Genomic DNA, 17288 nt, shown 5'->3' with positions numbered 1-17288 from the left:
TCACAACCCCATCTTTAAATCAAGCCTCCCCTAGTTTGGGAAACAATGCCTTAGACTGTGGATATAATATTGGTGAGGTGATATACTGTGTGTTTGTAATACATATCCATTTGTTGTGTATAGAAATTATAAAGTGATCAATATATTTTGTGTACAAATAATGTTTAAAAAGAAAACAAAATTGAAGAAAACAAAATTTGAAGCAGATTTGCTCCAGTTTGTTCCTGCTCCTCAGTGGAATTCTTCTCTTCATGTAACATTCAGTGGATTGATTCTTCATATACAGTTTGACTTCCCACTGCTCCAGTCTCTTCCTGTATCCTCAGTGGATTGATTCTTCATATACAGTTTGACTTCCCACTGCTCCAGTCTCTTCCTGCTACTCAGTGGATTGATTCTTCATATACAGTTTGACTTCCCACTGCTCCAGTCTCTTCCTGTATCCTCAGTGGATTGATTCTTCATATACAGTTTGACTTCCCACTGCTCCAGTCTCTTCCTGTATCCTCAGTGGATTGATTCTTCATATACAGTTTGACTTCCAACTGCTCCAGTCTCTTCCTGCTCCTCAGTAGCGTTGGTAAATCAGCGAACAAAAGCAAGGACTACATGTTTAGTACTGTGTACTTGTCCTATAGTCAATGTAATACTACCAGAGGTACCACTAACTCTGTCTGTCCCTCATTGCAGTATATATGGAGCTCTTGTTCAGCTACCAGTTTATTCATCCGTGTTGAAAATGTGAAGAACAGTTCATTGCTCCTTCAGCATTGTATCTTGTCATGACTTCACCTCTATCCAACACCAAGAAGCCATAGTGGTTCACTTCAGTTGTTCACCTCTTCTCCCAAGTCCACCCCCACCACAGTGTCCAGTTTAATCATAGTAATATAATACAAATATATGCCATTTAGCAGACGCTCTTATCCAAAGTGACTTACATTCATGTTTGGATACATTTTACGTGTGGGTGGCCCTGTGAATCAAATCCACAATCCTGGCATTACAGGCACCATGCTCCACCAACTGAGCCATCCAGTTCCTACGTCCCGTATACATTATAATTAGCATGTGGTTAATGGCTAGTGCTAGTGGTACTGGCAGCCCTTGGCTATTGGATGTGACTGTGTCTTCTCAGTGTGTTCTCCCCGGGTGGCTGACCAGAGCAGAGGCAGACTAAAGAAGACGATGATGCCAAGGCTGAGGGTTACACTCAGCAGTGCCGCCCCCAGTGTGTTGGTGAAGGTGATGGGCAGAGAGTACGTGAGGAGCCACGGGCGTCGCGTCACCATGTCCTGCTCAATGGCCTCCATCTGGAAATGAGTGCCGATTATGCCGAACACGTGGAACAGTTGGTGGCTGTGACCTGCAGAGGGTGCAAAAGGACTGTGGTTAAATACCTACAGTAACAGTGGTACAGGAGAGGTACGAAGCAGAACTCAACGAGGAGAACTGTAACTGGCCAGCAACAGAGGAACTGGCCTCCACAGCATAAGGGGGAAACAGGAAGGCACAGTGAGACCCAGAGGCAGTGATATAAAGACGACTATGTTGTTTTAATTCTACATATGTCATACCACTAATGTCAAGCCAGTGTTGATCAGTATCCAATGTATTACCACAAGTCTTGCACAATACAGTGACAAATCATTCTGAAATTAATCAAACAAGCAGCCTTTCCAGATAGACCATGCACTTTGACCTATGTAGTCGAAGCTGCCGGGGGCCAGGCGCTCTGGTAGGTGCTTGGCGAAGAGGAAGGTCGTCAAGGAGGCCAGGGCGATGTGGGTGTGGTGGAGGGGGTTGGTGTTGTTGTCAGTGCAGCCCTCACCCACACAGAGGAAGAGCTGTCAAAACACTGTAGAATGTATTAGCCTCGAGTCACGTGAAAGGCTCTTGTCACAGTCATACACATGGCTGTTGAACCAGAATAGAATTGTATGTACAGGATTTAAGAACTGTTCAGAAGCAGATGTGAGCGGACCAAGTAATTGGGCGTCACTCTAAAGCGGGAAGGTGGAATAAACGAGTCAGGAGTAGGTTTTCTTGATTGAACACAGTTCTCTATTGAGGGCATTTGGTCAACAGAAACACTCCAACGTAATCAATGAAAATCTTCCAAGGAAAAACATACATCTTCTCCAGATGAAACAGGAACACAATAGGATTATCTTTAAACTACAACAAAAAGTCACAGGATTGTCACCGTCTTAGTGGTTCTTCCTGGATAGCTCCTCTCTCTCGGTGGCCATCTTCCAGAGATAGTTCCCCCCCATTCTGCTGGTTCCATTCTTTCTCTTATAGGGGAAGGAGAGTATGTCATTAGTACCGTTAGCTGTGCTTAATTGCCTCTGGTTACCTTGTCTCCCATGCTTTGTTGGGCTACTATCCGTGAGACCAGCCTGCCCTCTGGTGGTCCTTCCACACAGAGTTCAATTATACTTCAATGCACACCTGCATTCCAGTGAACGGGCACACAGAGATAATTATACCATTGACAACCGAGAGAGCAGAGCCGGTTAAGACTCATTGTACCTCAGGCACAATAATCAACATCTCAGACAATACTAGCTTCAGCTCATTTCAAATCAAATCAGATGTTATTTGTCACACGCGCCGAATATTACCTTACAGTGAAATGCTTACTTACAAGCCCTTAATTAACCAACAATGCAGTTTTAAGAAAATACCCCCCAAAAAGTCAGAGATAAGAATAATAAATAATTAAAGAGCAGCAGTAAATAACAATAGCAGGACTATATACAGGGGGTACCGAAAGAGAGTCAATGTCAATGTGCGGGGGCACAAGTGTTGAAGTAATTGAATTAATTTGCACATGTAGGTAGGGTGGCTGCAGTCTTTGACAATTTAGGGCCTTCCTCTGACACCACCTGGTATAGAGGTCCTGGATGACAGGAAGCTTGGCCCCGGTGATGTGCTGGGCCGTATGCACTACCCTCTGTAGAGCCTTGCGGTCGAAGGCCGAGCAGTTGCCATACCAGGCAGTGATGCAACCTGTCAGAATGCTCTCGATGGTGTAGCTGTAAAACCTTTTGAGGATCTGAGGACCCATGCCAAATATTTTCAGTCTCCTGAGTGGGAATAGGTTTTGTCATGCCCTCTTCGCAACTGTTTTGGTGTGCTTGGATCGTGTTAGTTTGTTGGTGATGTGGATGCCAAGGAACTTGAAGCTCTCAAACTGCTCCACTACAGCCCCATTGATGAGAATGGGGGCTGCTCGGTTCTCCTTTTCCTGTAGTCCATAAACATCTTATTTGTCTTGATCACGTTGTGGGAGAGGTGGTTGTCCTTGCACCAAACGGTCAGGTCTCTGACCTCTCTACAGGCTGTCTCATCGTTCTCGGTGTTCAGGCCTACCACTGTTGTGTCATCAGAAAACTTAATGATGGTGTTGGAGTCGTGACTGGCCGTGCAGTCATGAGTGAACAGGGAGTACAGGAGGGACCTGAGCATCCACCCCTGAGGTGCCCCCATGTTGAGGATCAGTGTGGCGGATGTGTTGTTACCTATCCTTACCACCTGGGTGCGACCCGTCAGGATATCCAGGCACCAGTTGCAGAGGCAGGTGTTTAGTCCCAGGGTCCTTAGCTTAGTGATGAGCTTTGAGACACAATACCTTGGATGATACAGTGGTAATCCAGGTAGAATCAGGATGGTAGGTAGAATGGGGAATTCCCCAGGATAGCTGTTTAGGCCCCTTACTTTTTTCAATCTTTACTAATGACATACCACTGGCTTTGAGTAAAGCTTGGGGGATAGGTTTATGACTGTCATAAATACCTAAATCTCCCCTTTTACCTTCTCTAACCTACTGAGGTTAAATTTAAAAAAAACTTGGTTAACATAGAGATTCTGGGAACCTCAGTATGTGGGGGGAAATTAACTATATTCTGATAATCCGAACAATTGAACATATGCGGTGGTACTTAATGAATATGATGTCAGTTCGGTTGTCATTTGATACATTCTCATCAATGATAAGATTACATAAACTCTACAGTGGAAAGTCTATACATCAGAGTTATCAGATTCACATTAAATTGTTCAGTTTAAATGTTTGAATATGAAATTATTTGTGGGATGAAATGTGATTTTAGCTTCTAAAATGTGGGTTGTCATAAGTTAGGGCTGCTCACTCAATGGCCCGCCCACGTGAAGAGACAGAGGTTGTAAACTATGACACACACCCCTTTTCTCCCTTCCCATATAATGCCTTGACAACAACATAACTTCCTGTTCCAATGAGGTAGGATGACGATCCTATGTCAGAATGGTTCAGATAAAACTACAGAAGAAGATAACATCAGCATGAGCTTTGGTTGTGAATGGTATGAACTTTGAACTCTTAACTCTTATTCACGACAGAAGTGATACCTCCTAGCCGTTGAGTTAGCGACCGCAGCTGCAAACGCAGGTTAGGAAGGAACAGACAGAGTATCCCATCTACCACACAACGACGTTACTACAATTTATTCAAGTGACCACCAGAGACATTCTTCAAAGGACTCGGTTTGGCAACACGGTCTTCCATCTACCACCAACCTACTGAAGCGCAGCTCAGAGAGCTAAAGATTTATTGCATTTTCCTTTTCCAAATGGGAGGTAATTTAGAATGCATAAAATACTGTATTTACGATAGCATAGCTTCTTCCCTTTGTTCCCCAGTTTCCCGCTCTTTCACTCAAACTCCGCCCCTTTTCCTTTGTGTAACAAGCTGTCATATCTGTTCCGCCCGCTAGGGACGTTTTCCTATGACGTAAAGAATCATCCAGGTATAATTCATTCTTTGTATATGTAATTCTGTGTGATTAGTTAGGTATTTAGTAAATAAATTATTAAACCCAATTTTGTATTGCTGATTCAACTTGTTAGCCAGGATTCTTGCACATAACCTAGAATTAACAACTTTCAGATTATGAGACTGAAGTAAAATAAGGATTCATGTTGACTGCTATTGATGTAAAATATTACTAGGTCTTTAGAGTTTATTCGGAAGATAACAGCTCTATAAATATTATTTTGTGGTGCCCGACTCTCTAGTTAATTACATTTACATGATTAGCTCAATCAGGTGATATGATTTTATAGAATAGCATGTCATAGCAATTAATCTGGCATAGCCAAAGACACGACAACAGTGTTTGGAGGATATATTGGCAGTTTGCCGGCCCTCAACTTTGTCACTGGGCTTATAACTCCCATGCAAATATATCCTCCGAACACTTATCGGGCATTATCACTTAATTAGATTTGATTGATGATTTGATTTGATTTGATTAGAAACCCATGACCCCTTATTGAACTTGGGAATAAACTGTAGCCTGTTTCAGTGAAAGGTAAATGTTTGTACAGTATCAAGCAGGAACTAATCTTGTTTAAATATTACACAGGACACTGTGGTTTTATATTCCCATCACAAATCACATGACCACCTCCACGGCTTCAATTAAATTACCTCACTTTCTCTCCTCACCTTTCGTACAATCATCACACAATAAAATCAAAGTTTATTAGTTGTATACACAGATTTGCAGAAACTATTGCTGGTGCAGTGAAATGCTTGCATTTCCCTAGCTCTGACAGTGCAGCTCTGAGTTACAGTTCATAAAAGGAAATCAGTCAATTTAAATAAATTCATTAGGCCCTAATCTACAGATTTCACATGACTGGGAATACAGATATGCATTTGTTGGTCACAGATACCTTAAAGTTAGTGGCGTGGATCAGAAAACCAGTCAGTATGACCACCATTTGCCTCATGCAGCGTGACACATCAACTTCTCATAGAGGTGATCAGGTTGTTGGTTGTGGCCTGGGGAATGTTGTTCCACTGATCTTCAATGGCTGTGCGAAGTTGCTGGATATTGGCGGGAACTGGAACACTCTGTCGTACACATCGATCCAGAGCATCCGAAATATGCTCAATGGGTGACATGTCTGGGGTGTATGCAGGTCATGGAAGAATTGGGACATTTTCAGCTTCCAGGAATTGTGTACAGATCCTTGCTGTGCATTATCATGGTGAAATCAGAGGTGATGGTGGCGGAAGAATGGCACGACAATGGGCCTCAGGATCTCATCACAGTATCTGTGTATTGAAATTGGCATCGATAAAATGCAATTGTTTTCGTTGTCTGTAGCTTATGCCTGTCCATACCGTAACCCCACCTCCACCATGGGGCACTCTGTTTACAAAGTTCACATCAGCAAACCGCTAGCCCACAGACTGCCATCTGCAAGGTACAGTTAAAACCGGGATTCATCGTGAAGAGCACACTTTTTCGGCGTGTCAGTGGCCACCGAAGGGGAGCATTTTGCGCTTTCTTCACCACACTGTCTGTGTGTAGGGACCATTTCAGTTCATCAGTGATGTGCACTCCGAGGAACTTTAAACTTTTGACCTTCTCCACTGTTGCCCCATCGATGCATTTGTATATGCATTTATTATGGATCCCTTAAGTTCCTACAGTACTAAATTCATGTGTATATATAGTGCGTATGTGCCAAAGTTGGAATGTCTTCACAGTCCCTGCTGTTCCATAAGGTTTTTGTGGATGGGGGGGTTCTCTCTCTGCTGTCTCCGTTAGTCCTTTCGTTTTGTTGACGTAGAGGGAGAGGTTATTTTCCTGGCGCCACACTGCCAGGTCTCTCATCTCCTCCTTGTTAAGTTTTGTTGACGTAGAGGGAGAGGTTATTTTCCTGGCGCCACACTGCCAGGTCTCTCATCTCCTCCCTGTTAAGTTTTGTTGACATAGAGGGAGAGGTTATTTTCCTGGCACCACTCTCCTTACTACCTTATTCAACTAAAACCACACTTGATAGTATTTTATTTTAAAGAACAAATTCTTATTTACAATGACAGCCTAGGAACAGTGTGTTAACTGCCTTGTTCAGGGGCAGAACAACAGATTTTTACTTTGTCAGCTTGGGGATTCGATCTAGGTTACTAGTCCAATGCTCTAACCACTAGGCTCCATGCCGCCCCTATCCACATGTGTTTGTTGTTAGCTAACTAGCACCCACATAATTGAAAAGGGAAATGCATATAGCCAAATCCAATGTTTTAGAGTTCTTCTATTATTTAAATCAGTTGACCTTATTAATTTACTACCTGCACTGCAATCTCAATATACTCACTGGGAACACACTGGTTGAATCAACTTTGGAATAGACGTTGAATTGACTTCTGTGCCCAGTGGGTAGGGTAGTCATTGCTCCATACTGTACTTGTGTTCAGAAGTACAGTATGTCTTTCCATATCTGGCATGGGTAGTTCGCCTAACAGTTGTAATATTTCACATAAAAGAACATGCACTTGGGATGTCTGAAACAGAAGTGACGAGGATTTTAAGACAGTGAGTAAGAGCCAGAGATCAATTAACCAAATATACATGTTGAAGATTAATACTGGCCTGACAGCCTTTTTCATCATACGTCATCAGAGCACATTGTACTGTCTACATTCGGTTTGTTGTTTACATTAAAACATCTTCATTAAATCAATTTTAATCTGAACTAAAGTTTTGTTGCTAAGGATTCCATGACGTGGTTAGCCTTTACGGCTAAGTTTGTGTTCCTTTTTTTGTGTGGATTCCGCGAGTGCTAGCTGGCTGTACTACAGACAGCTGTCGTTGTCGTGGGAAAGACTCATTGTTATCTTTTCATAAAACCACTGGTTGCAGTAAAGAGACAATCTGGATACTAGGGAGATCCTGAGGGAAATCGACGAGTACCAACAGCTTTACGCTATGGAGGAACAACATACTCCTTCATGGAAAGATCCGACCACCTCACAAAATAACTTTAACCCGACAAAAAAAAGAAAAACAGATTAATCTACAGACACGGATGATTTACTTACCATTGAGGTAGAGACTAGTGCTCTGGCTGGAATCCATGCAACACTGGAAAAGTTGTATGAGGAGGTAGCAGTGCTGACGGGGAGTTTGGAGTTCAGCCAGAATGAAATTCTCAAGCTCCAAAGAGAAAACAAGACACTCACAGCCAAGGTAAAAATCCACGATTCCAACATGAATTGTCTACTCAGGGAAATAAGGGCGATGAAAGAGTCACTACTAGACATACAAAGTCATAGCATGCGTGAAAATCTATATTTTTCTTGGATTCCTGAGGACGCATCTAAATAATCCAGAGGTTGCGATCAGAGAATTGACGCAATCCGCCTTGAAACGTCCTATAGAGACTGTAAACAGGGTGGCTTTCCACCGAGTACACAGACTTGGAGCTTGGAGCGACAAGACCAAGGGTCCCCGACCGATCATCGCAAAATTTGAACACTACCAACAAAAGAAGCTGATCAAAAGCAGAGGAAGGGAGCTGAAAGGGACAAAATTTGGTCTCAATGACCAATTTCCAAGGGGGATAAACGAATGTCGTAAGAGAATGTATCTGGTACAAAGACAGCAAAGGGAGAATGGTAAGCGTGCCTTTATCTTTGTGGACAAACTCTTTATAGATGGACAGCTATTCTGAGACAGCTCCATAACACAGTGGCTGTACTAAATTCTACAGGGACTACAGGTTACGGAAAAAAAGAAGGTATGGTAAGTGTAAAAATATCTGAACATTATGAAGTGGATATGAACACACACGTACTCAATTACATGCTTGCTTACACATACGGACTTATACAGTCGTGGCGAAAAGTTATGAGAATGACACAAATACTGAAGTATAATTACAAGCATTTCATATGTGTCAAAGGCTTTTATTGACAATTATATGAAGTTGATGCAAAGAGTCAATATTTGCAATGTTGACCCTTCTTTTTCAAGACCTCTGCAATCCGCCCTGGCATGCTGTCAATTAACTTCTGGGCCACATCCTGACTGATGGCAGCCCATTCTTGCATAATCAATGCTTGGAGTTTGTCAGAATTTGTGGGGTTTTGTTTGTCCACCCGGCTCTTGAGGATTGACCACAAGTTCTCAATGAGATTAAGGTCTGGGGAGTTTCCTGGCCATGGGCCCAAAATATTGATGTTTTGTTCTCCGAACCACTAAGTTATCCCTTTTGCCTTATGGCAAGGTGCTCTATCATGCTGGAAAAGGCATTGTTCGTCACCAAACTGTTCCTGGATGGTTGGGAGAAGTTGCTCTTGGAGGATGTGTTGGTACCATTCTTTATTCATGGCTGTGTTCTTTGGCAAAATTGTGAGTGAGTACACTCCCTTGGCTGAGAAGCAACCCCAAATCAAATCAAATCAATTTATAGAGCCCTTCTTACATCAGCTGATATCTCAAAGTGCTGTACAGAAACCCAGCCTAAACCTCTAACAGCAAGCAATGCAGGTGTAGAAACCCCACACATGAATGGTCTCAGGATGCTTTACTGTTGGCATGACACAGGACTGAGGGTAGCTCTCACCTTGTCTTCTCCGAACAAGCTTTTTTCCCGGATGCCCCATACAATCTGAAAGGGGATTCATCAGAGAAAATGACTTTACCCAAGTCCCCAGCAGTCTAATCCCTGTACCTTTTGCAGAATATCAGTCTGTCCCTGATGTTTTTCCTGGAGAGAAGTGGCTTCTTTGCTGCCCTTCTTAACACCAGGCCATCCTCCAAAAGTATTTGCCTCACTGTGGGTGCAGATGCACTCACACCTGCCTGCTGCCATTCCTGAGCAAGCTCTGTACTGGTGGTGCACCGATCCCGCAGCTGAATCAACTTTAGGAGACGGTCCTTGTGCTTGTTGGACTTTCTTGGGCGCCCTGAAGCCTTCTTCACAACATTTGAACCGCTCTCCTTGAAGTTCTTGATGATCCGATAAATTATTGATTTAGGTGCAATCTTACTGGCAGTAATATCCTTGCCTGTGAGGGCCTTTTTGTGCAAAGCAATGATGACGGCACGTGTTTCCTTGCAGGTAACCATGGTTGACAGAGGAAGAACAATGATTCCAAGCACCACCCTCCTTTTGAAGCTTCCAGTCTGTTATTCGAACTCAATCAGCATGACAGAGTGATCTCCAGCCTTGTCGTCGTCAACACTCACACCTGTGTTAACGAGAGAATCACTGACATGATGTCAGCTGGTCCTTTTGTGTCAGGGCTGAAATGCAGTGGATATGTTTTGGGGGGATTCAGTTCATTTGCATGGCAAAGAGGGACTTTGCAATTAATTGCAATTCATCTGATCACTCTTCATAACATTCTGGAGTATATGCAAATTGCCATCATACATACTGAGGCAGCAGACTTTGTGGAAATTAATATTTGTGTCATTCTCAAACTTTTGGCCACGACTGTACATACACACACCTGATCTTGTTCTCTCTCTCACTCTCTCTTTCTTTTCTCTTCTCTCCCTCTCTCCCTATTGTCGAGAACAGTTTTATAATTTAATGTGTTTATTGTTTGTCTATCTTTTATATGCATTTGTCTACAAGTTTATATATGTTTACAACAAGCAAGGGGAAGATATCAGAATAGGGTCATTGGGGAATAATAACATACAGTATTGTATGGAATACATTTGTACTGTAGTGAAGCCGTCTCTAGAGTAATGCAAGGTCTCTTTCATGACCATGTAAAACGTCAATTGCTATGGAAATGCTGGGATGTGTTTTTCAGTTATGTTAAAGGTAATTATGATGCAACTATGATGGGGATACGATATGGATTACAATTATCATCATGAATATTAAGTCTGTACGCACTACATGTTACACACATAGACACTCAAACATGCAAATTGGCAGAGTTATTATTTATTTGGACATCACATATGATAGTCTTACTCTTATACAGACATCATACACACTCTCCCTATATCACATCCAATATCATACACATCAACCGACTCACATTTGTTACACACATAATATCTTGTCTCAATGTTCTAACATCTGTGGCATTGGCTCACAGCCAAACAGGCAAGGGAATAAAACACAAATATTGCTAGAACCTGTTTCTTGAATTCTAAATATCAGACATTTGAAAGCTCTAGTTTTGACCTTCATAATACCTCTGATGGCAGTAACTTTACAAGCACTAATTATGGCCAATTTAGCCTGAGTATAGTATCTAGTTATGGTAAGGGGTGAAATAAGAATAGCCAGTTATAATTGGTTTAGCAGATTATATAAAATGATCAGTCTTTACGTGACTCAAAGAAAAGGAATATAACATATACTGTTTACAGGAAACTCACTCTACATGGTGAAATCATTTTATGCCATGGACAAAGGAACCCAAAGGGTGTGATGATATTAATTAACAAAAATGTTGATTTGAATGTGCAAATAGTCAGGAATGAATCGCAAGGAACGTGGATCCTTTGAATATGAAAGTGGACGAAAAAGAGATTTGGCTCATTAATCTATATGGTCCAAATCAGGATGATCCACACTTCTTCAAATATATATACCAAATTATTGAACTTACAGGCAACAAATGATCTAATCATCATGGCCGGAGACTATAACACAGTGTTAAGTACATCAATGGACCGTAAAGGTAATCACTCTACAAACTATCATCACCATGCTCTTAAGGAAATTACAAATATTATGGACACATTAGAAATAGTGGATATTTGGAGACTAAAAAAAAACAGACCTAAGATATGCATGGAGGAGACTTAATCAAGCTAGTCGTCTTGACTACTTTCTTGTCTCTTTCTCTCTTGCATCAAAGGTTAAAAAAGTTTTAATAGGAGACAGAATGCAATCGGATCTTCAAATCAAATCAAATCAAATGTATTTATATAGCCCTTCGTACATCAGCTGATATCTCAAAGTGCTGTACAGAAACCCAGAGTAAAACCCCAAACAGCAAGCAATGCAGGTGTAGAAGCATGGTGGCTAGGAAAAACTCCCTAGAAAGGCCAAAACCTAGGAAGAAACCTAGAGAGGAACCAGGCTATGAGGGGTGGCCAGTCCTCTTCTGTCTGTGCCGGGTGGAGATTATAACAGAACATGGCCAAGATGTTCAAATGTTCATAAATGACCAGCATGGTCAATTAATAATAATCACAGTAGTTGTCGAGGGTGCAGCAAGTCAGCACCTCAGGTGTAAATGTCAATTGGCTTTTCATAGTCGAGAGTTTCTCTACCACTCCTGCTGTCTCTAGAGAGTTGAAAACAGCAGGTCTGGGACAGATAGCATGTCCGGTGAACAGGTCAGGATTCCATAGCCGCAGGCAGAACAGTTGAAACTGGAGCAGCAGCACGGCCAGGTGGACTGGGGACAGCAACGAGTCATCATGCCAGGTAGTCCTGAGGCATGGTCCTGGGGCTCAGGTCCTCTGAGAGAGAGAAAGAAAGAGAGAAAGAGAGAATTAGAGAGAGCATACTTAGATTCACACAGGACACCGGATAAGACAATAGAAGTACTTCAGATATAACAAACTGACCCTAGACCCCGACACATAAACTACTGCAGCATAAATACTGGAGGCTGAGACAGGAGGTGTCAGGAGACACTGTGGCCCCATCCGATGATACCCCCGGACAGGGCCAAACATGCAGGATAAACCCCACCCACTTTGTCAAAGCACAGCCCCCACACCACTAGAGGGATATCTTCAACCACCAACTTACCATCTTGAGACAAGGCCGAGTATAGCCCGCAAAGATCTTCGCCACGGCACAACCCAAGGGGGGGGCGCCAACCCCAGAATTAAAAGGGTTTTACCAGGTACTGTTCATCCTGATCAGACAGAGAGGTCGGTGGCGAGGGAGATAGTATACAACAACTACTAGAAATAATAGAACATCATGAAACATACAAGAGCCAGGAATGGTATTTATAGCAGATTTTGAAAAGGCATTTGATAAAGACTGGATTTTATTTATAAATGCCTGGATTTTTCAATTTCGGTAATTCTCTTATAAAATGGGTAAAATAATATATAGCAACCCCAGGTGTAAAATAAACCTCTCTCTAAAAGCTTCACTCATTCAAAAGTTTTATTTGAACCCTAAACGGTTCTCAAGTAGTTACTAAGAAAAGCTCATCCATTGTTTTATTATTTTTATTTTTGCCTTTGTGCAGACTGCCATGTCTCATTTTTGATTAATTTAAAATGATACTTTTTTCAAAGTAACTATTTTTCAAACAAGCATTGCAAAGCTGGCTATAATTTCAATTTCACCCCCCCTGAAAAGATAGAACAAATATTACAACAAATATTATGGCTGAACTTAAATGTGCTTGTTGATACAATACCTGTATTTATGGGAAAGATGTTTGAAAGGGGTATTTTGTTCTTAAATGATATTGTAAATTGGAATGGTAGAGTTCTGACCTTCATGGAGTTATCAGAATTATACAGAAAGGTCTGCTCAATCCAAGAGTACAACCAATTGATTACACCATCGCCCCAAAAATGGAGGAGGCGGGTGGCAGCGGGAGGAGGTCGGGAACTGGTCTGTCTACCCAATATAAAGGATCAAAACTAGTGGAGGAATAAAAATAGCATAAATGGGAAAGTATACCAGTTTAATTTGAGGACCGGGATGTTGACAACCGTGCCATACAGATTGCAAAATAGTTGGGAAGAGATTTTTGATGTACTGATTCCATGGTACAGGGTGTATGAGTTGATGTATAAAACAACACAAGATTTAAGACTTAATGCTTTTCAGCAAAAATTATTATATAGAATTCTTGCCACCAACAAAATGTTGAATATTTGGGGCATAAAATCATCGAAGCTCTGCAGATTTTGTTGTGAGGATACAGAATCAATAGACCATTCATTTTGGTATTGCCCTCAGTGTAACGGGTTTCTTCTTCCTCCTCCGAGGAGGAATAAGAGAGGTCGGACCAATGTGCAGCGTGGTAAGTGTCCATTTTAATATAGAAAACTGAACACTACAAAAATACAAAATAACAATGTGAATGAACAAACAAACAAACAAACAAACAAAACAAACAAAACAATTGCGTGTGGTAAAGACACAGGAAACAATCACCCACAACTCACAGGTGAAACCAGGCTACCTAAGTATGGTTCTCAATCAGGGAAAACGATTGACAGCTGCCTCTGATTGAGAGCCATACCAGGCCAACCACAGAAATCCCAAATTATAGAAAAAAGAACATAGACAACCCACCCAACTCACGCCCTGACCATACTAAAACAAAGACATAACAAAAGAACTAAGGTCAGAACGTGAAACTCAGGTAGCCTGTTTCTGGTCTCAGGTTCAGGAATGGCTTGAAAATGCATAGCATTGATCTAAAATTGACCCTAGAAATTGTACTGTTAGAATGTCTGGAGAGACCGGGTGAGTACATTTCAAAATATACTAATACTCTTAGTAAAAGTATTTATCTTCAACTCGCAATCTGTGGATTCTATTCGATTAGATAGATTGAAATTGTACGTTAAACATCACAGCATAGTTGAAAGATATGTGTTGGGTAGAAACCCGAAGTGGGTGGGCAGCAGAGATGGAGACAAGTGGGAGTGGAGTTGCTGTGTGAGAGATAGAATGATGGTCAAAGATAACAGTAAAAATAAAATAAAAAGTCTAAATTAAACATAATAAAAAGTACATTTAAATGACACTTAGTGGCAGTGTTTTTACAACTAATGCCGGTTTGCCTGAAGCTGATGCCGTGCAGGTGTTTGTACACACAAGAACACACACATACATGTAATAGTGCCAGACATGCACACAAACATGAGGGACAGCTATTGGGGAACTGTGGGGGGATCTTGGAGGGTTCGGGTTCACGTTTTTTGGCCTGGTGGTAGATCGGTTAACGTGCTCTTGAGCAGGGCATTGACCCTGGATGCTTCTGTGTGTCTCTCTGAATGGGAATCTGTTGGATGACTGGTATGATGTAGTTATTGAGCAGCGTCATTGCAAGTATATTATATGTTTCAAGTATTCAATAAAGAAAAATAGATATATAAAAAAATAGAAAAAAGACCGTGAGTAAAAATAGCAGTAGCACAGCAGTTGATTGAAAGTATTTTTATGATGTGATGGTTATATTGGAGAAATGGTAAGCCAAGTCTTAGCAGAAAAGAGGAGAGGGAGAAGCATTGGGAGACTGCCATCAAGCTGAAGAAATGTAGGCAAACCAGTCAGGCTGTGTTTTAACAACAATGTGTGGGCTTATTGATCCATGACAAGAGACGTCACAGCAGCTGCTACACAATAGTTGATTCATGAAGAGGATGTGTCAGGGGGAAGTTCATATTAAAGCATCCTGGTAGAGTCATCATCCGTTTGGTGGGCCACCATAGAGATGGATTGAGATCTCTACCTGGTAGTGGTACTGTAGGTGTCATCATCCGTTTGGTGGGCCACCATAGAGATCATCATCCGTTTGGTGGGCCACCATAGAGATGGATTGAGATGGTGGTACTGTAGGTGTCAGCATCCGTTTGGTGGGCCACCATAGAGATGGATTGAGATCTCTACCTGGTAGTGGTACTGTAGGTGTCAGCATCCGTTTGGTGGGCCACCATAGAGCTGGATTGAGATCTCTACCTGGTAGTGGTACTGTAGGTGTCATCATCCGTTTGGTGGGCCACCATAGAGATGGATTGAGATCTCTACCTGGTAGTGGTACTGTAGGTGTCAGCATCCGTTTGGTGGGCCACCATAGAGATGGATAGAGATCTCTACCTGGTAGTGGTACTGTAGGTGTCATCATCCGTTTGGTGGGCCACCATAGAGATGGATTGAGATCTCTACCTGGTAGTGGTACTGTAGGTGTCAGCATCCGTTTGGTGGGCCACCATAGAGCTGGATTGAGATCTCTACCTGGTAGTGGTACTGTAGGTGTCATCATCCGTTTGGTGGGCCACCATAGAGATGGATTGAGATCTCTACCTGGAGTGGTACTGTAGGTGTCATCATCCGTTTGGTGGGCCACCTGGTAGTGGTACTGTAGGTGTCATCATCCGTTTGGTGGGCCACCATAGAGATACCTGATAGTGGTACTGTAGGTGTCATCATCCGTTTGGTGGGCATCTCTACCTGGTAGTGGTACTGTTTGGTGGTTTGGTGGGCCACCATAGAGATGGATAGAGATCTCTACCTGGTAGTGGTACTGTACCATAGAGATGGATGTCACCTGATAGTGGTACATCCATCCATTTGGTGGGCCACCATAGAGATGGATAGAGATCTCTACCTGATAGTGGTACTGTGGTGTCACATCCGTTTGGTGGGCCACCATAGAGATGGATCACCTGATAGTGGTACTGTAGGTGTCATCATCCGTTTGGTGGGCCACCATAGAGATGGATTGAGATCTCTACCTGGATGGTACTGTAGGTGTCATCTCTACCATGAGATGGATAGAGATCTCTACCTGATAGTGGTACTGTAGGTGTCAGCATCCGTGTGGGCCACCATAGAGATGGATAGAGATCTCTACCTGGTAGTGGTACTGTAGGTGTCATCATCCGTTTGGTGGGCCACCATAGAGATGGATAGAGATCTCTACCTGGTACTGTAGGTGTCAGCATCCGTTTGGTGGGCCACCATAGAGATGGATAGAGATCTCTACCTGGTAGTGGTACTGTAGGTGTCATCATCCGTTTGGATGGGCCACCATAGTGGTAGAGGTGGACCATAGAGATGGATAGATCTCTACCTGGTAGTGGTACTGTAGGTGTCATCATCCGTTTGGTGGATAGAGATCTCTACCTGGTAGTGGATAGAGATGGATAGAGATCTCTACCTGGTAGTGGTGTCATCATCCGTTTGGTGGGCCACCATAGAGATGGATAGAGATCTCTACCTGATAGTGGTACTGTAGGTGTCATCATCCGTTTGGTGGGCCACCATAGAGATGGATAGAGATCTCTACCTGGTAGTGGTACTGTAGGTGTCATCATCCGTTTGGTGGGCCACCATAGAGATGGATAGAGATCTCTACCTGGTAGTGGTACTGTAGGTGTCATCATCCGTTTGGTGGGCCACCATAGAGATGGATAGAGATCTCTACCTGATAGTGGTACTGTAGGTGTCATCATCCGTTTGGTGGGCCACCTACCTGGTGGGCCACCATAGAGATGGATAGAGATCTCTACTGATAGTGGTACTGTGTCATCATCCGTTTGGTGGGCCACCATAGAGATGGATAGAGATCTCTACCTGATAGTGGTACTGTAGGTGTCTATCCTGGTATCCGTTTGGTGGGCCACCATAGAGATGGATAGAGATCTCTACCTGATAGTGGTACTGTAGGTGTCATCATCCGTTTGGTGGGCCACCATAGAGATGGATAGAGATCTCTACCTGATAGTGGTACTGTAGGTGTTTTTCCGTTTTTC

The 17288-nt window shown here is 42.6% G+C and overlaps 1 protein-coding gene across 1 annotated transcript; it reads right to left on the bottom strand.

Moving 5' to 3' along the window:
* Nucleotides 1-250: 250 nt before the first annotated feature.
* Nucleotides 251-2371, bottom strand: LOC135537720 (membrane progestin receptor gamma-B-like). The gene is made up of 3 exons (XM_064963753.1): nucleotides 2360-2371; nucleotides 1703-1826; nucleotides 251-1366 (listed from the first exon to the last, which is right to left on the bottom strand). The coding sequence occupies exons 1-3, from the start codon at nucleotides 2369-2371 to the stop codon at nucleotides 1089-1091; spliced, it is 414 nt and encodes a 137-aa protein (XP_064819825.1). The 3' UTR covers nucleotides 251-1088.
* Nucleotides 2372-17288: the final 14917 nt, after the last annotated feature.

This window comes from Oncorhynchus masou, unplaced genomic scaffold, assembly GCF_036934945.1.
Source record: "Oncorhynchus masou masou isolate Uvic2021 unplaced genomic scaffold, UVic_Omas_1.1 unplaced_scaffold_824, whole genome shotgun sequence".
Taxonomy (NCBI): Eukaryota; Metazoa; Chordata; class Actinopteri; order Salmoniformes; family Salmonidae; genus Oncorhynchus; species Oncorhynchus masou.
Note: the sequence above shows the minus strand (reverse complement) of the source record. Positions and strands in the feature narration are given on the sequence as shown.